We start from the raw sequence: 19,149 nt of genomic DNA, 5'->3' as shown, positions 1-19,149 counted from the left end.
TTGTCCAAAATAATTGAAGTGAAACTTTTTTTTTTTTCAAATGTAGAATATAAAGCACAAGGGCCACTTGTCCACGACGTCATACATTATTAGTCAACTAGAAAAAACAACAACACGTGATTTTAAAAAAACAGCTACAAGTTCAAGGTCACAATTTCGTTTTTTAACTATTTACCCCTGTGGGCATTTCTCACTGAAGTGGGATAAAAATCAAAAACAACAAAGTTCACATCGAGGACATTTTCCCTCGTTGCCTAGTAACGCGTGAGCGGCATGAGGCCACTGCAGTAAGTATGCAAACTTGACACCTCATGCAAACACACACAACGTTGTCAAGTCCCCAGCGGACAAGACTTTAAGGAAAGTGTCTTTCAAGTCTCCACACAAGAGTCACATGGTAAACAAGAAAGGCCTCCAACGTTTGGTCCAGAGTCCAAAATGTCCAGCTAGCATCCAGCTTTTGCTTTCTTTATTTATGTGAAGAAGAAACTGAGGCGCGGAATTCAATTGTGATGGCGTAATGATGACAAGAATGATATGTCATTGGGCGGGCAATTTTTTTTTTTTTTCCCCATCTGGAGCCATTTGTTGTTGTTGTTTTTAAATCAGTTAGATGGTCCGGCTAATGGTTGTAAAAGTGTACCATCAGAGAAAATCCATAGCTCCGCATCGCTCAGCCAACACTCACACGGCCGGCCCTACGGTCGTCCTGACATTTGATACTACCCCCGAAGCCGTGTAAAGTCGACAGGCCATCCGGACATTTCCAACAGAAACTGTCAAACGGCCTCGTGATTGTCACCGTTAATTTGTTGGACCTTTTGGAAGATTTCTTGGTCCCAGATGGAAGCTTCCGTCTTTGGCGCTCCGCTTTTCGCTTATTCGCGGAAGACAAATGAGTATTTAGACAGCAGAGGCCCGAACACACGCACACAAAGCATTCAACTGACTCCTAGTCGCACGGCCTTGGACTGTAAACATTAAGATTCACATTTTTGTACACGTCACTAAAAAAGAACCCCACAAACAAACGTCTGACATTCCTTAGTTGGTGTCAGCAAGTGTGTCAGGCACTAGAAAAAGTCCCTCCAAAATGCCAACAGGGTATTGATGTTCCGCTAACACAAGAAAGCGGTTCAAAACGCAGCGGAAAGGAGCAGGTTGTTCCCGTGCGTTAGCGCCTCACACCACCAGAGGGCAGTGTTTCGTGGTCAGCCAGGGGAGGGGAGGGGAGTTGAGGGGAGGGGATGGGATGGGATGGGATGGGATGGAATGGGATGGAATGGGATGGAATGGGCGTGTCAGTCTTCCCTGTTAGCTAACATTGAAAACAAGTGAAGAAGTGCTAAGGCAGCAGCAGCAGCGGCAGCCCCTTGTCTTATTTCGGCCTGGAAACATAGAAGAGGAGACATTTGCGTTATTATACAGACGAGCGTGCTCTTGTCATTGTGTCAATCTGACCCAGGCTGCGTTGAAGTAGACAAATAGCAACAACAAAAATCACATTGTTTACCAAAGTGATCGCTTCAATCAGGATCATTTACAAATGAATGCTATACATGAGCAATTTGCTTTTTGGTCAAGCATATCAATTAGCAATTGGTGTTGCTGTGTGTATGTGTGTGTTTCAGAGGGGGCCATGCTTGAAAAGGGTGGGGTACATTTTCTCTGGGACACCATTTATTTCAATTAAATGCCTTTTTGCCTCAAATACCGTGCCATATTGCCAATTCCACTTGAGTTGTAAGGCCCTTTGTGTATTTGCCGAAGCGCTTTGCGATCCCGCTTACATGTACATGGGCTGGAGTTGGAGGTGGGACGTCTTCTGGGGCCCCTGGTAGCCGTACGAGTCGAATCCGCCAATAAAGTCAACTGTGGAGCAGAGCAAAGCAAAGCAAAGCAATGCAAAGGAGGCGCGTGCGTCCATGAATTGGCAACCTTTTCCCCGGGACGCCTCGCCACAACCCGTGGCGGGGAATGACAATGGGCGGCTCTGGCCTTGGCAGGTCAACGGCTAGTTGTTCACTCGGGCTCATTGGTTTGTCTTTTGCGACAGCTCCGAAGAGCCACTTGAGTTCACCGTCAGCACCTTTCAACAACTTTTTGTCCTGGTCTAACTTTCTCCACTTTGTTCCCCCAGATGCCCGCTAATCCTCTTCATGTATTCTTGAGGCGGCCCCATTATGAAAGGCAGCAGGACGAGTGCTAATCAGCGGCGGCGGCAGCGTTATTCCGACAACGGCTGCCGGAGTCGCGTTGAGTTGAGCTCTTCCTTTTCCCGCTGACTCACGCCGCCCCGACGGCAGCCCCCGCCCCGACGGCAGCTTGAGCTCAGCGCGTTGCTGACATTCACGGCTTGATTAGAATGTGGCCGAGCGCGGCGTGGCACGCACGCCATCCTTAGCGGCGGACTAATTAGCTTTCTCAGCAGCTCGGAACGGCGGCGAGCGTTAGTTTCCTCACGCCCGAGGCGAGGCCTGTTTCCCCGAATTGGCCGCCATTATTGTCGGCCAAGCGTGTGTTTGCGCGTGCACTCACAGCTGTCCTCCTCCTCGGAGATGAGCTTGACCACGTAGCAGGCGTAGATGAAGCCGGCCAACTGGGGGAGACACAAAGACCACAGACGTTACGGCCTTGAGAACGAGAAGAAGGGGCTGCGCAAGTGGATCCGAACGTGACACCGGGTTGGTTACCTCCGATCACTCGAGGGAGGGAGGTAGGGAGGTAGGGAGGTAGGGAGGTAGGGAGGGAGGTAGGGAGGGAGGGAGGTAGGGAGGGAGGAAGGAAGGAAGGAAGGAAGGAAGGAAGGAAGGAAGGAAGGAAGGAAGGAAGGAAGGAAGGAAGGAAGGAAGGAAGGAAGGAACGAAGGAAGGAACGAAGGAAGGAACGAAGGAACGAAGGAAGGAACGAAGGAACGAAGGAACGAAGGAACGAAGGACGCTTTCGTGGCTCCATAGGCAGAAAAGCCCCGGAGGGCGCCACACATGCAAGAATTCCAGCAACTTGCACTGGGGTCTGCCCACTCATTGGCTGCTTGTGTCCATGGCAACCAAGAGGAGGCTTCCAAATGGGGCAGGAAGGGGGCGGGGGCGGGTCGGACGGCGCTCGTACTCACGGCCAGGAGCATCTGCAGCGATGAGTGGGCCACTTCTACCAAGTGGAAGTCCAGCAGGCACCCGGACACGGAGATGTAGCGGTGGTCTTCGGGCGCCCAAGAGGGAGGAGGGCCCACGGGGGTCACCCTGCACCCGGGCCCGTTCTCCATCCACCAGGAGCGGTGCATGGACAGGTTGAAGGTCAGCACCAGGTTGGAGTCCTGCCAGAGAAAACCGCAAGCAGTGGCGCTTTTCTTCCTCTGATTCTTCGCCGTGCGCGGAAAACCAAGCGCAAATCCATGTCACCCATGTGAGCCAAATATCCATGCGTGAATGATTGCGAGATGCTTGAATGCGAATAGGCCCCCCCCCCCCCGCAATAAATCATTGCAGGTTTTTCACTCCCTCCCTCCCTCCCTCTCTCTCTCTCTCTTCATTCCTGAGCAGCAATCAAGCGCAATGGCAACTGATTTCTTCTGTTTGCGGAAGAGCCGATTGGCCCTAATTGATTCCCCGAATAGATCATTTGCGATTGCAATCAACTCATTCGGGCTCAGGCTGAATTGTAAACACTGCCAAGGCCGCCCGCAAGGAAGCGCCTTCAAATTGGCATGGTTTCCCTTACTTACGCCAGAGGAGGCCCGTATGGCGGGCGCGTTACCTTGGACAGCTGGCCCACCTCCAGGTAGAAGCAGATGATGAAAACATTCCAAGTCATCCAGATGAGCAGCCAGGCCGCGTACTGTGGAGGTAGGATTAGGGTTGGGTGCTTTCCTAGGCCCAGTTGAATGCAAAATGTCTCCAATGCCGCCACCTACCCCGGTGACGTAGCGCGGCCGGAACTGGACGGTGCCAAACAAGCCCAGGATGACGGCCATGATGTGCAGGAAGTTGGTCAGGATGGGAGCCCACTGGTAGCCCAGGAAGTCCACCATCTGACGCTCAAAGACGCTGACCTGGAGGGGAGCCGGAATGGTTGAGTCGCCGCCGGCCCACCTTCTTTTGTACCCGTCCGCTCTCGGAACAACAAAGTCGCTAAATGAATACCACATCATCAGACGAGGACAAAGCGGACGCGAGGAGGCGCGTCGACCTTTTTCTTTCGCACGCGTGGCGGGTGGGCGGGCTCAGCTGGCTCAGCTGGCTTTGCCTTTTTGAGCTGCGTGTCATTATGCAAAGAGGTCGTGGCGCAATTGTTCCTTTTCTCTCAAAAGGGGCCTCCCAGCCAATGACGGAAGCCCCTGGGAGACCCCCCCCCCCCATAACAAAGGGGCCAGGTGGGAGGCCAATTCACCATACATGAGCCTAAGAGCCACATTGCAAAACTTTTCTCAGACTGATCATGGATTGCTTTGCCAGGTTTTTTTTGCAACAATTAACCCCAAAAAGAAAGAAAACTGAAGAATGTCCACATTGGATGGAGGGCAGCACAGGCGCAAGTATGTAAGGTGACAAAAGAGTGATTGCAGGTGCAGGTCTTTTGAGTCGTGCGGGGACGAGCTGCCACGCTCGCTCGCTCGCTCGCACCGGCTCATGTGGCCATGCACCACGGAAAAAGTCCGGACTCGCGCCCTCTTCAACTCTGCTCTGTCTCTCACCACGGACGGATCCCTTTCACATGTGGCGAGCGGCAGCCATGAATATTCCCCCGCCAAGGTTCCTTTAACGCAAACGTGACATTTAAATGTCAGAACGGGCCGTCGGGCTTGCTATTGCAACGGATTTGTGCTTTTGCTTCTTTTCCTGGACGCAAGGTTGGTGAGAGTGTGTTCCGCTTAGGCCATCTTAGCAATTAGCCTAACCCTAATCAGTTCTGGTACATAGCGTAGCTCCCGGGTGCTATTCCCCCAAGACGTTGTCAAGCTGAGGAGAGAGCTTTTTCTCCCATCCATATTTATGCTCGATTAGTTTGAGAGGATCGCACACGGCGAGGGGGGTTGGGGTCTTCACCACCAGGAGCTTTTTGGGCGTTAAACGCTCGCTAACGCCCACGGCGTCTTTTTCAAGCGGCAGAGACGCTAATGGAGCTCTCAGCCGGCTTAACCAAGCAAAGCGTGTTGTTGACAGCGCCAGGGCATTAGTACCGCCGCGTTAGACACAAATAAGCGTGCACCCCTCTCGCTACTTCACCTCCGGTGGCACGCTGGCCCGTTTAGTAAGCGGCGGCCGGCCCGTGTTGGAAACAAGCACGGCGCTGGCTTGGTTTGGGCGCGTTTCAACGAAACAGTGTTCCGTTCCCACGTATTTGGGACGACGGCGACCTTTGGCTTTGGCTCTGGCTTTGGCTCTGGAGCTGCAGCTTTTCCCCCAAAGAGTTGAAAGGCAAGGGCGCGCCAAACGGCCAGTCTGCTGTGTTGTGCTTTCTTCGTCTCCCCTTTAAACGGATGAGATGATGACCCAAAGCATCTGGCCCCGCTTCCCAGTCTCCACGCAGACGGTGACCGGAGACGGACGCAAAGCCACGGCGGCCGGCGCTTGCCTTCCGTCACCGAACGTCAGTCCCATCGAATCTCCTTTGTACGTCGCCGCATCCTTCTCCCTTCTTGGCCCCAGCGCAGCTATATTATGCAGGACGTGACCTCCCGCTCACATGGCTGCATGCGGGGACAAATGACCAGCCGCCGCTCGCCTCTCGACAAGATTTCAGAAAAGCCTTTTATGTCTCCGCATTGATCCGGCCGGCCCGGGGAGGGAGGGAGGGAGGGAGGTTGGGAGCGAGCGAGCGAGCGAGGGATCGATAGTCATCACAACACTTACCAGCTGCATGCCACAGATGAAGGCCAAGGTACACCTGCCGCCGCAGCACCCCATGGCGCACCCCGTGGTGTTTCTGATCATCTGCAATTCCTCCTTCCTCGGTCGGAGCTGTCGGGGCGGGTGGGGGAGCGGGACCCTTGAGCTCAGCTCGGAAAACGCTTCACGCGGCAGCTGAGCCGGAGGTGGTCTGGTCTGGCAAAGCAAGTTGACATTTAGGGCATTCTGCTCATTTGGAAAATAAACGGATGGGAAGCTTGCGGGAATCCAAAAATGAACAAAAGTTTGCTTCCAGAGCCAAGTCGCGTATCATCGTGAGGAAAAAAGATTCCTGCAGTTCAATTTGCAACAATGATTTCATACTAAGTATGGAAAGGGTGTAAAAGTGTCCCTGACGACAAGTGCGGATGGGGAGGCAACGTCCTCCAGGCAGGCTGGCAGGCAGGCAGGCTGGCTGGCTGGCTGGCTGGCTGGCTGGCTGGCTGGCTGGCTGGCTGGCTGGCAGGCTGGCAGGCTGGCAGGCTGGGAGGCGGGCGGGCGGTCGGGCAAGCAGGATCGCTCCCAAAATGCAAAGCGTCAGCGGCGGCCACTTGTCGTCCGCCTCCTCCGGCTGCCGCGTCTCGTAGCCGCGGTCATGTCCCCCTTCGCTCCGCCGCTGCCGCCGCACTGACTCGGCTCCGTCCGGGCCGGAGCGCTTAATCCAAAAGACGCGTTGTGTGGCGCAGGCGCTTCTCCATAGAGTTGCTATTGGAACGCAAGCATCAGGCCCGAAACGACGTCTTGGTTTGCGGGCTCGCCTTCACACGATGGAGCGACCGTGCAGACAATGGCGAGAGTAAGATGCACCGAGCAGCCGAGCGAGAAAACCACAGCCGTGATCACGGTGAGGAGCGTCTGTCTCGCGCTGCGCTCGCCATCTGTCAAGACAAACACCACGCGCCGGGGGGGTGTATGCCGCTTCCCGCCCGGCTTTCAAAATAAGATACTGGCGGCGGCCTGAGGCAAGATGATGTTTTGACGCCGTGGTGTTGCTGTGAGTCTTGTTTTGAAAGGAATCCTCGTCCTATCCCTGTGTGGACTTTGCGCAAAACGATGCATTGATGAGACCTATCGCTCTTTTCGTTCCCTGCGATGAGATGAGATGAGATTTTTGGCCGTGCTCGGTGCGCAGATGCTCCTGCAAACGGCCATACGATGATGCACCCCCCCCCCCCCCCCCGGGTCCTCCCCCTGCGCTCCGGCCCTGCCCCGCCCCTCCTCTTCAGCAGGGAGCCCCCTCTTCATCCATTTGTCCTAATTCCTCATTGGCTTGGCTTTTCTGCGAAGCAGCGCTTGATGTTGACCGCTTAATAGCTTCATGGATTTCATATCGTCTAATCAAATTGCGCCCCCGACTCCTTTCCGTGCGCCACAAGTTACATTCTAAAGCGGGAAGCTGCCTCACCTTCTAATTATAGCTCGGGCGGGCTGCGGGCAGGTCGGGTTACCGTGTGGACCCGTACTGCGTTGCGTGTCCACACGGACCCAAAGTTCAAAAGTAGCCTCATCTCGTCTCGTCTCGTCTCGCTCCGCGTCCGCTGGCCACAGGTGAAGCCGACCGCCTCGGACCGGACGGACACTTTCTCCAGCGCAGTTGGGCCGACATTTAAATCATAGAAGGTCCAAGGTGGTGGTGATGTATTTATAGCGCCCGTTGCAATCCGTCTTGAAACGATTTTCTCTCTTTCTTTTTCTGCAGCTCCCGGGGTATCTTTCTATTCCGGATTGGATGCTGGTTTCTATGGTAACGGCGGCAGGCAGGCCAAGCCTTTGAGCTGACTGATGGTTATCGCAGAACGCCAAGCGAGCTCCAAGTCCAAGGTACCGTTCAAGGAGGAGGAAAAAAAAAAGTTTTCCAAAAATGATCCCATCTTGATATTCTTATCAGAACTCATTTGCAGTGTCCTTCAAAGAGTCGTTCGAGTGTAGCAGATAGAACTTGGGGTGCATGTGAATGATGTTTGGGCTTTGGCCTTCCTGGGTCCCACAGGCGCCGATGAGCGGCCGCCACAAGAGCATCGTGGACGACCTGGTCCTGACCTTCAGCTCGCCGGCGGGGTGGCTGCTGGCGGCGGCGCTGGTCGTCACCTGGGCGGCCGTCGCCGTCTTGGTCTTTGATCTGCTGGACGACAAGACTCTGGCGGGTAGCGAGCTCCGTCCGTCCTCCTTTTGTTTCTCGGCGCAGTGGGAATGTCATCCGTTTGCTTCCATGGTCAGCTTCCTCCGAGACACTTTTGAAGCCAACTTCAAGAGTGGACGTCATGGTTGAGTCGCACACAAAAAAAAGCCAGCGCTCGTGCTGCCTGTGGCAAAGCGACGGACGGCACATCCGACTTCTGGGCTTTTACAGCCATGACTCCAAAAAAAAAAAAAGATTTGGACCAGTGTTATTTAAACGCTCTCTGGTCCTCTTTTATGGCAAATGATACTTTTTGCTTTTAGAACTAATTGAACAAAAACATTGCTATTCAATATGGCTCATCAAAGAGAGAGAGTGAATTGTTGCCAATGAAAAGAATCAAACGTTTACTGCGACGCTTGAAACGGAAGTTAGACACGGAGGTCAAAGGTCGGCCGAGCTCTGATTTTGGCGTGCTTAATATCTGGGCTAAGCCGCATGCTTTTCCACGTGTTGCTCTTTTCTGTGTGCTGCGGCGGCGGTGGCAACTCTTCCACGTATTTGGCTCTCTTAACTCCTGTCCTCCTCTTCCTCGACCCCTTCACGCCTCCTCATGCTGTGCGTCACCTGCCATCCACCAATCAATCAATCCATCCATCCATCCATCCATCTATCCATCCATCCCGCAAAGAGTACACGTCATACTGTGACGACCCCGTGTGTTTCTCTCCTGGTAAAAAAAACCCTGCTTGCATCTGGAGCCTCCGCTTGCTTCCTCTTAGCTCATTTGGGCTGGTTTCTTTGCCCTCAGGTCTGCCGCCTCCTTCTCCCGCTGCCGGCGTCACCAGGCGAGGTTTGAAGGTCAACAGAGGTACATAAGTGCACAAAGTGAATGACTGATTGGGAGGACTACTGCTCTCTTGCCATGCACCTCCATTAGACAGTAAATCTAGCGGTTTGACGCACCTTTTGCAAACGCTTTCCTTGACTTTTCCGTTCTTCCCCGGATGCAGGACGGCCAATCAGGACGAGCGCCGCCACGCCGCCGCAGGACGAGAGCCCCGACTGGCTGGAGGTGATGTGGACGTTTGCCGCCGGTCTGGTGGCGCCCGATGACGAAGATGAGGCGGAAGGTATTCACCGGTTAACCAAAACCTTCACACGTAAGGGCGAGCGTCACGCTAAAGGCTAAGACCGTAAAGTGCTTTTTCCACGTGGCTGAATGCTGAACGGTGTCTGGCTTTCTGCGTCGTTAGCAACCTTGCTATCCGTGCAATGACCTTGCTGGCTAGCTACGCGTGTCCATGCTGAAGCGCGGTATGGAGCGCGGCATGGAGCGCGGCATGAAGCGCTATGCATGTTCCGCCATTGATGGCAGGTGTGAATTGAGCAGCTCTTTTATTTTGGGCCCTTCAGCTTTGCACTCGGAAGAGTTCTGAAGGATGGAAAAGCCAAATGGCCACCTTTGAAGGATGACGCGGACAAGAGGAGGGACGACGTACAGTCCAAATGGTCGCAGTGTCTTTGTGGCTGTTTGTCAGAAAGACTTGGAGGGAATAAAAATGGCTGAGTCTAAAGGCCTTGTTGTTGTCGTCGTACTTGACGCCATGCATGGTGACAAGAAAAGATGAAGATGGACGGATGACATGAAACGGCTCATTTCCACGGATGACATTCTTAGGAGGAAGCTGTGTTTGAACCACTAGATCAGAAAGCTCGACACCGATGCCACTGTGTCATAAATGCCACTGGATTCAATCAAAAGCTCGACTACGCACTCCTCGCTACTGCAAAACGTGGGCCAAGTCCTCTGAATTGATCATGTGCTCTCGAGGCATGACTATCGCCCGCTGGCCACATTTTGAAACTGCAACTTGAAATCTGACGCTGCAACCATAATACGTACGACGGTATGTTTCCAAGTGCATTAACTGAGCCCCACTGCGCTGGTACTTGACTACTTGAGGGATGAGAATCCCTCCTCGAAGATGGCTCAAAAGGTTTTTGTAACCTTTTGGTTGAGAAGCACAAACTCCGCATAATTAGGATTCGTAACGAGTCAGCGGTTGTTTTAACAATGACCGGAAAGACCAAATGACACCCAAGGAGCTATTTCAAAACTCATTTGAACGATTCCGTTCACGTTTGTCATCAAGAGAAAAAGCAGGACCGAGGAATCTCGCTTTTATTGCGACGTGAGCGCTCCGCGTAGGTCGTTCGTCTTTTATTCTGAAGCAACATTTCCACCGGAAGTGACGTTCCTTCCCAAGCAAGTGTTTTCCGGCCGACGTGAAAACAACCGAAAAGTGGCCTTTTTGAGAGCGTTGTGGTTTGTTTCATTGAACTCTAATCGCTAGCGAGGAGATATATCCCTCGAGAACCAGCGACAAGTTGTTACCTTTGTTTATTTGGCGTTTGATTTGGTCAAATTCTCGGTGCAGCCGGCTAGCTCGTCTTAAGCTTAGCCAACATGGCGGATTGATTCATGTTGACAGGTGTGCAATTGATCGGCCAACTCCCAAATATTTGAGGTCAAATTTTTTTTCTCTCTTCAGTTTCAATAGTATCTTAACCCCGATGTTAGTTGTCTGCGAAACGCTATTTGACTTTAGCGATACTTTGTCATGCTCCTGAGTTGTCTGCTGGTGAGCCTCAAGTCGTTTTGTTCAAGAATTCCTTTGGCCCACAAAACCTTAGTTCGCAATGCCTCAACGGCGATAAAACCACATCAGGTAAGCTATTGAAAAATAATTTTGAAGTTTTAAAAGATGCAAAGACGCTGAAGTACATATAAATAACAAATCAGCTCGGGTCATTCTTTGACTCACTCTCCTTGTTGTCACTTTACTATACTTTCTCGCTATTTTGTTGGCTCTGTCTCCAGACCTCAAGTTTGTGTCGGGGCAGCATGAACGAAATGGAGCCCAACGGCATCTCCCGGAGCGAGGACACTCGGGCTGTGGTTTCCCACCCGGAGGGTTCTCATCCTAAATCTGATCAAGAGGATGCCGCTTCCCCAAGCCCCATTGGTCTCGGGAGGGCTTCTAAACCAGAGAAGGAGACTCGAGGCCGGGAGCCCGTGGGGACCCGAGCCCCCAACAAGTCGGGTAAGTTGTTTCCAAACTCGAGCCCGCAGCTTGGCGAACGTGGGACATGTACACGGTGCTTCCTACATTCGCTTCAAATGCGTGACTTGCTTTTCTTTCTTTCTTTCTTTCTCTCTCTCTCTTTCTCTCTCTCTCTCTCTCCCTTCCTTTCCTCAGGCGTCAAGCAAGAGTCGAGGAAGAGGGGACGGCGAGCAGACGGCGAGCAAGGTGCCGGGAAAAGCAAGAAGAAGAAGCCGATCCAACGACCCAACTATTTTGTCTCCATCCCCATCACCGACGCGCAGGTAAGCAAATGCGGGCGCCGCGGCACTCTGTCTAAAAGTGATGAAACGTGCGAGCGGGACGGGACGCTGGCTTCTCGTTGACGATGCAGATCGGTTCGGCGGTGAGCGAGGTCCAAGAGGCGGTGCTGCGGCGCGAGCCTCGCTTGGCCAAAGCCATGATCCCCATCCCCACGCTCCACCTCACGCTTCTCGTCACCCATCTGGCCGACCGAGAGCAAGTGGACCTGTGAGCGCATGCTTTACAATTGCGATGATTCACGTGGCAACATTATCTGGTACTTTCCGTCCAAATCCAACAATGATCAATGAGATGTTTGAATGATTGAAGGGGAAGTAGAATGCAAGATTGCCGTCCCGAAAAATGAGCGGACAATAAATCCAACGTTTGCCCTCTTGATGGGATGTAATCTGCACGGAGTAGGAGACGAGTCATCGCCACTTTGGGCCGTGACGTCACAGCAGAGTGTGAAAGCGTTATGAATTTTGCCGTCAGGGCGGCGGCGACGCTGGCCCAGGCGGAGCCGTCCTTGGCCGAGCTGCTGGGCGGGGCCCGACTGGTGCTGCCCTTCTCGGGCGTGGCCCACTTCCGAAACGACGTGGTGTTTGTCGCCCTGGGCCCGGGACCGCACACTGACGTGCTGCGCAGCCTGGCAGGTCAGTGACACGCTTTGCACCACCTCTCGTCCGCCATCTTTCTTCTCGTATCGCGTCGAATCGGACCAGCAGCAGCAGCAGCAGCAGCAGCAGCAGCAGCAGCAGCAAAACCTTTGTACCCCTTTAACCTTTTTATTCAATCAAAGCTATTTGCACTTATTACTACCCCAACCACGTTGTGCTTTTGACTGGCAATATTAAGCCGTCATTTATTTTTTCTTCAAGAGGATTCGTCTTCCCGCCCGCGCAAGCCCAGAGCTTGCAGCCTAAGCACTTAGCATTCATTTGACGTCGGCTATCAGGTCAGTAGGGCCACAGGAAGAAAGCAGCTTTTTGAAAAGTTGCCTCCACGTGACTAAAGGTGGACTGTAACTCCAATGAAAGCTTTCTGCGTGTGATGTGAAATGCTCTGAGCGATGCATTTTGCTTTTGGGAAGGAATGTTGGTGAAAGAAAGAAAAGGAGTCTGTGATTGCGTGAAGCAACTGGCAGGCTGGCTGGCCGGCACATTCGCCGGCAGGTGCGCGTCCGGGACCCGAGATCACGAGTGACACGGCTGCTTGCAGAGTTGCTGCGCGCTCGTTTGGAGGAGCGAGGTCTGGCGGAAGGCGACGTGGCTCGTGGCTTTCAACCTCACCTCACCATTTTCAAGCTGTCCAGAGCACCCAAGCTCCGATCGCAGGTACTGTGTTTTGCCCTCACCTTTCCCCCTGACCTTTCCCTCAGGCTTTGAACACATGACAAGGCGCAACTATTTTGTGTGCGCTCGCTTGGACCCATTTGTCCCGTCCCGTGGTTGGAATGAAAGAGCACGGTTGTCTTCTTCCCGAAGGGCATCAAGCACGTGGACCCGTCCCTCTACTCGGCTTATGCCTGCAGGTGAGGGGGGGGGGGGGGGGCGCTTGACTTTAAATGTACCTCATTGCCTACTGGAGCCTTCCATTGAAAGCAGGCCGTTGGTTGCGTTTGCTTGTGCAGGTTTTTTGGCGACCAGACGGTGGAGCGTCTGGATCTTTGCTCCATGCTGAAGACAAAGCAGCAGGACGGCTACTACCACACTGAGACGTCACTGCAACTCGGTCAGGAGGCTAAACATGCACGCACGCACGCACGCGCGCGCGCACATAACGGGAAGGGCGGATGCGATGCAATTGTCGGCCACCAGAGGGAGCTGTCTGCATGGAGACAAGTTGACTTTTTATTGCAGTTGAGTCTAGGGGGCACCTCTCACGCAAATTGGCCCCGCTGTCATCTAAGAGCGCTGGCTGAAATGGGCAAATTGAAGTTTGCTGAGTTGAAGTTAGTTTGCCGACAAGTAACGACAGCAGCTCGTGACGTGACGTGACGTGAGCGCATCTCTCATCATTTGCCTTTCATTCTGCCTCGTGCGTGGAAAACCTTTTGTGCGTTTTGTGCGTGCGTTAATGATTGAAAGGCTGTTGGTGACGGAACTCGTGATAGTGGCCCTTATCTGCCCTGCCCCACAGTGATGTGTGCAGTACTTGGGGCCATGAAATAAATCACTGTGTCTTCATGGAGTCCAAGGTGCGTGCGTGCCCAGAGGTGTCATGTGGCGTCGCCGATGCTCGGGTCAATAAAACATTGAAGCGCCTCAAATAGCCTCCCCGGTGGGTCTGCGCAGGAGTACGAAGCCTTGCACGCACGCCCGTCACCGTCCGCCTTGTTTGTAATCCTCGTTTAATCCCGCAGAGCCGAGGCGAGCCGAGGATCCTCGGCTCAGTGTGCCCACGACAACCGGCTTTGAGTGGTTTTTCCGTTTCCGTCGTAGCAAATGTCGAGCAAGTGTCCATCTCGGGCCTCCCGATTTAAGAAATGGGACAGATCCGGCAGACGGTCCACGGGCAAGTCTCTGGCCCCGAACCAGATGCTTGTCGTAGTACCGTCTCCGACCTGCGAGAGGCGTCGTAGTGCCAGCTCTGCTGCAGTAAAATACGTAGAAGAAGAAGTAGTAGTAGTAGTAGCAGCATGGGAAGAATTAGATGAGGAAGCTCGGCGCACCGCACCGTCCAAAACGGTGCCATCCATCCACCAAAGAAAACACGGTCGGGCCGCAGCTGCTGGCCGCCCATTCAGCAACTATTAATCAGTGACGACAAGGGGGCGGTGCCTGTAAGACACCCCCCCCCCCCCGCCTCCTCCTCACACACATTGACACACTAGCGTCCTGGTAGATATCCCGCTGCCTTTCCTCGCCCTTTTCACCAACAAACAAGAATCCTTTTGCATCATGTCACACACATAAGCACCCTCCCCCTTTTCGACACACGCACGTGCGTACAATCATGAAAAGATACTGTGCTCTTGCCCCCCCAGACCCCCCACACACAGACACAAGCTATCTCCCTCCCTCTCTTGGTCCTCTCTCTTCCTCCTCCTCCTCCGCGTGTCAGTGCAAAGCGAGAGCAGGCAAGCGAGGAGCCACTCGTTCATTTTTTGTCGTCGTCTGTTGGACTGCGCTCTCCCGCCCGCCACCCCCCCCTTTTTTTTTTCTATTCCTTTTTTTTCCCCCTGTTAAAGGAGCGTGGGGCGACTTTGGGATTGAGGGCTAGTGACATGCACAAGTCTGTTTCAAATCGATTTTTTACATTTTTGTAGGGGTGGGGGGGGGTTGGGGCTCGGGAGCAGAAGCGCCATGGGTCAGCTGTGCTGCTTTCCTTTCTCGCAAACGGAGGAGAAAATCAGTAAGTGTGCGGTTGCGTGTCGTCCTTGTGTGTCTGCGGCGGGCGGGCGGGCGGGCGGACAACAACGAGCGTTTGTGCGTGCGGAGCAATTGCGAGTGTGACACTAGAGGTCATCGGGAGCACGGGATTGCCAATGTGTTTAGCGTGTGACCCGTTAGCACGATGCCTGACTTGTACATGGAGTGTTAGATGTGCAAAGTGAGTCAACTATGAAGTGCCCCAATTGTACCGTGCCGCGCATTCCACCACCCAAGACATCGTGAGGGCGTCAGCAAATCTCGTGAGAGTTGAGCTCAGCTAGCATCTAATTGGTGACAACACCCCCCCCCCCCAAAATGGTAGTATAGTGACGTGATTTTGTAGTTGCGGCGTGGTTTTCGAAAAGTGCCTAAAAACGACTCCTTCTCCATTTTAGGCAGTCGACGCCGGTGTGAGCCTGACGAGGCAGAGCTTCTGCGCATCAGCAAGCGATTGGTGGAAGATGCCGTCAGTCGCGCCGTGCAGCAGTACCAACGGGAAACCCTCCAGAACGGAGGCCAACCCAACGCAGGGCGCCCGCCCGGAAACGCCGACAGGAGCGCGGAGACAAAAACGACGGACGTCAGGGAGTGATGTGATCGGGCCCAGAGCCCACCGGAAGCCCTGAGAGCAGGCAGGACGCTGAGCGGCAAAACGTCCCGTCCGCTTGGCCGTAACCTTGACGGCGAGCCCGGCGGAAATTGGCTAAAGGCCGGTTGATTGCGCCAGCTCGCCCTTTGCTGACTTCTCCAAGCTGGACTGTGGTCGCTCGCTATTCCTAGCGGGCCCAAAAGTGTCACAAGGCGAGGAGCCTGTTGGCCAATTGCTACTATACTAGTGTGCTAATGCTCTACTTTTGAGATGGATCAGAATTGACGAAAGCTGACTCACCAAAACCGAGCGCTCGGTGGGATTTAAAAGCACGACGCGTTTTGTAGTTGTTGCATTTTAATTTGGACATCTGTGAGCGAGCGTGAAATGTCTTCTGCTAGTGCCCAGCGGAGGCAGCGGTGAGACAGTCAGACAAATGAATCCGCACACAAAAACAAAAAGTCAGAAAACCCTAATCGTGCTAACGTGTGTGTGTGTGTGTTTGGTATATATTTTTGAATACTTTTAACCCTCGCACTTGTTTTGAACGCGTTTGATTTTTTGGGGGGTGTAAAACTACATTAAAAAAAGTTTTAATCCATGTTAATGATAGAGATAGTACAGAGGTTGATTTATGCAGGCGCTAATCGTAACGTCAAACCGGAAACCGTCATTTTCGTCACCCCGCTTGGGTGCAGAATGACGTGGATTGACAGCCGCCGGAAGATTTGCCGACCGAAAGCCGTCGCCCTCTAGCGGCCTGGAGACCAAACGCTTCGGGCGCAAGGGTGGACCTCAAACCTCGGCAAAGTGATCCAATGGAGCGCCCAAAGCTCCTGGCTGGCTGAGCAGGCAAAGTGATCCAATGGAGGAGCCAAAGCTCCTGGCTGGTTGAGCACAATATTTCACCCTTGATTTTTGATGGTGTGCACATCGTCGGAAGTGGCCTTGAGTCGTTCGTCTTTTTGGTTTGCTTTCCTGCGAGTGCTCGCCACCGTGTCGCTGCAGCAGAGACAAAGCCGGCGGACTCGTGTTGGACGTGACGGACCCACCATTTGTCTTTTGTCGCTGCTGCGATGCTGTCGTCACTCCAGTCACCATGCATCTTTCCAATGGCCTATGGCCCCTTGGCCTACTTGGCTTCTTATCAGTCAGTGTGCGTTTGTGGGCGTGATACAATCATTTGATCAAGTGCTTCTCCGGGGACCTTATCTTGTTCCTTTTTATTCCAACACGGAACCGCGGCGCGTGCGTGTTTTGTCGTGTCACGTGAAGAATAAAAGAACACGATAAGCGGGGGACTCTGATGTGTGCTCGTGTTTTGGGAACAGGGAGCGCTCGCTGTCAAAACAAAATCAGCCAAGTCAACGAGTCCATGATGCCTTGCATGCTTTTTGCTCTCGTCTTTCCTCGCTGCTCGCTCTCGCTCTCTTTCCTCTGTCGCCCCTCTTTTTTTCTCTTTTCGTGATGCCTCCCTCCCCTGCTCCACTATCTCGACCATCCCTCTTTCTCTCCTCATCCGTTTATCCTCGTCTACATCTCTTCCGCCGCCCCTCCTCGACAGTCCGGCGGCCCTTTGTCTCGCAGCCTCCCTCCCTCCCTCCCTCCACCTCTGTCTCTCGCTCTCCTTCTTCATCGTTCCCATTCTTCCCCTGCTCGTCTTCATCCCTCGCTTCAGTGCCTCCTGCACTCTTCGCATTTTCTGCTCTATTTGTGGCCAACAAATGAAATCACGTCAGTCATCCAGTTAGGCAAGGGTAAGCGCATCGGTCGCACGCACGCACGCACGCACGCGCACCATTTCCTCATCTGTCGTTGCCATGGCGATGAGGTGCACTTAGGGTGAAGCGTGTGTGTCTGTGCGCGCCCGCGTTGAGGTCGAGCCACTTGGACGTGGTTGACTGACTGGTTGTTTTGGACTATATGTGTGTATTTAAACTTTCTCAGTGGCACTGTAGACCAGTGGTCTGCCTCGCAGTTCAGAAGGTTTGGGGTTTGAATCCAGTTGGCACGTTGTTCAACGTCCTCACATTGGTTAGCTCTCGAGTGAAGACGCGATGTTCATTCACGGATAATTGTTTTGATTTTGTTTTTGTTTACATTATGTATTCTATATGTGCCTGGTGAATCACCAGTGGTGATCCTGAAAGGGGGACCCTTCCATTTGTGGTCCCTTCTCAAGGTTTCTCATTTTTCCCCTAGTAGGGTTTTTTGTTGTTGATTTTTTCCTTGCCCTCTTGGGAGCTTAAGATCAGGGGATGCTTTGAGAAGAATTGTCCATTTGTTTGTGAAGCCCTTTGAGACTGCTTGTGATTTAGGGCTACATAAATAAACTTGACTCGACTTGAGGTATGAGCATTGTTTGAGAGCAATTTGTTGCAACATTGAGCGTATTTATTTCTCATTCAAGTCCAATTTTAGAAGTGCTGCTGCTGCTCCTCGTTGTTTCTTCTCGACAATCTTGCGTTTGTTTGAGCTCTGCTCCTTGAGCATGTGATTTTTCTTTACACACCCTGTGACACTCATGCATACAAAGTCCTCCGGACTCGGTTTTATTGTTGGACTCGGGAAAAGCACGCATGCAGGCTATAGCTTTGGTAGAACTCGGTGGCGCCTCCTGGTGGAAGAACACAACCCCCCCTCAGAATATTTTTACACGTTTACAGCAGTTCAAGCAGCTGAGAGGATCGAGGGTAGGATGCAAAGATGCGCAACTACCGCAGGAAGGAGCTTGACCTTCCAAATGAACCTTTGATTGACACTTGAACGTTTTTGTCAACTGCACGTTGAAGGATTTAGTCCAAGGCAGTGAGTAAAACTCTGTTCTGCTCTCAAGTCGATTAATTATTGCAATTGCTGCAAAATGAGAGATACAGACATGCAAAATACGAACTAGCTTTATTTTGCATAGAGGGCATTCATTACAATAAGTGGCCACGAGATGGCGCAAGCGTGACGTCGAGATGTAGCGTTCTCTAATGACAACCAGCAAGAAGAAGAATCCAGCCAGGTGGCCAATTACTTTGATTTCTGTGGCGTGACACTGAAGCATCCATTTGCGGGATAAGCCTCGACAGGTCGCCGCGTGGCATGGCATGGCATGGCGCGGCGTGGCATGGCGCGGCGCGGCGCGGCGCGGCGCTGCTGTGCAGAGCGCCGGTCAACAAGCGGCAGAAGAAGGTTGGCTTGAATCGGCTTGCAGGTGAATCGGAGATGCACGAGGATAGTCGTTAGGTACGCTCAGTGACCGCCTGGCCTATTCCTAACTGCAGCCCTAAGTCCTCTTCCGTGCACACTTACTGGATGGATGGATGGATGGACGGATGGATGGACGGACGGATCGACGGACGGATCGACGGACGGACGCATGAACGGATGCATGGATGGATGCATGCATGCTGCTGAACAAATGGTCGGTCCATTGAAAAAACACACTCTTTTTGTTGTTGTTGTTTATTATATATATATTTTGTACTGAACATGGTGAGACGGTCAGTTTATTTGTTTCTGGTCTTTTGCCAATGTAAACTTCCCTTCTGCTATAAAACAATTACGCGAGGTCGGGTGTGGGTACATGTGAGGTACGTGCAAACCCACACTAAAATGCGATGACCTCGAATGGTAACAGTTACACCGCATACAGTGCTCATCATACAGTTCTATAGAAATCAATGCGTGTATTCCAGTTTATTTCTTTGCGTTGTCTTTTATAAGTGACGTCAACTCATTGTAAATCAAGGTACCACTACTATCCGGAGCAGTTTGTTTGACATCCTCCAATAAATAT

At 52.8% G+C, this 19,149-nt stretch overlaps 3 protein-coding genes across 8 annotated transcripts; 2 read left to right on the top strand and 1 right to left on the bottom strand.

Moving 5' to 3' along the window:
* Window positions 1-141: 141 nt before the first annotated feature.
* Window positions 142-7,044, bottom strand: nkain2 (sodium/potassium transporting ATPase interacting 2). The gene is made up of 7 exons (XM_061270074.1): window positions 5,853-7,044; window positions 3,914-4,051; window positions 3,757-3,837; window positions 3,116-3,316; window positions 2,539-2,599; window positions 1,791-1,872; window positions 142-1,388 (listed from the first exon to the last, which is right to left on the bottom strand). Exons 1-7 carry the CDS (start codon window positions 5,931-5,933, stop codon window positions 1,379-1,381), a joined length of 654 nt encoding a protein of 217 aa, XP_061126058.1. The 5' UTR covers window positions 5,934-7,044; the 3' UTR covers window positions 142-1,378.
* Window positions 7,045-7,145: 101 nt separating this feature from the next.
* LOC133146376 (triadin-like) lies at window positions 7,146-9,584 on the top strand. Of its 5 annotated transcripts, none has more exons than XM_061270078.1 (7): window positions 7,146-7,515; window positions 7,588-7,709; window positions 7,879-8,032; window positions 8,699-8,740; window positions 8,819-8,878; window positions 9,021-9,140; window positions 9,424-9,584. In XM_061270078.1, exons 2-7 carry the CDS (start codon window positions 7,671-7,673, stop codon window positions 9,444-9,446), a joined length of 438 nt encoding a protein of 145 aa, XP_061126062.1. In that variant the 5' UTR covers window positions 7,146-7,515; window positions 7,588-7,670; the 3' UTR covers window positions 9,447-9,584. The 5 variants fall into 5 exon arrangements, with proteins under 5 accessions (XP_061126062.1, XP_061126063.1, XP_061126061.1 ...); XM_061270077.1 differs by having other exon boundaries at window positions 7,150-7,436; window positions 9,021-9,170; XM_061270076.1 differs by having other exon boundaries at window positions 7,150-7,508; window positions 9,021-9,170.
* Window positions 9,585-10,231: 647 nt separating this feature from the next.
* Window positions 10,232-15,974, top strand: LOC133146374 (A-kinase anchor protein 7-like). 2 transcript variants are annotated; one of them, XM_061270073.1, is made up of 9 exons: window positions 10,232-10,739; window positions 10,892-11,114; window positions 11,271-11,398; window positions 11,488-11,624; window positions 11,892-12,052; window positions 12,618-12,733; window positions 12,884-12,930; window positions 13,030-13,130; window positions 15,169-15,974. In XM_061270073.1, exons 1-9 carry the CDS (start codon window positions 10,632-10,634, stop codon window positions 15,363-15,365), a joined length of 1,218 nt encoding a protein of 405 aa, XP_061126057.1. In that variant the 5' UTR covers window positions 10,232-10,631; the 3' UTR covers window positions 15,366-15,974. The 2 variants fall into 2 exon arrangements, with proteins under 2 accessions (XP_061126057.1, XP_061126055.1); XM_061270071.1 differs by having other exon boundaries at window positions 12,860-12,930.
* The last annotated feature ends 3,175 nt before the right edge of the window (window positions 15,975-19,149 follow it).

This window comes from Syngnathus typhle, linkage group LG22 (assembly GCF_033458585.1).
Source record: "Syngnathus typhle isolate RoL2023-S1 ecotype Sweden linkage group LG22, RoL_Styp_1.0, whole genome shotgun sequence".
NCBI lineage: Eukaryota > Metazoa > Chordata > Actinopteri > Syngnathiformes > Syngnathidae > Syngnathus > Syngnathus typhle.
This window is presented reverse-complemented; position numbering and strand designations above follow the sequence as displayed.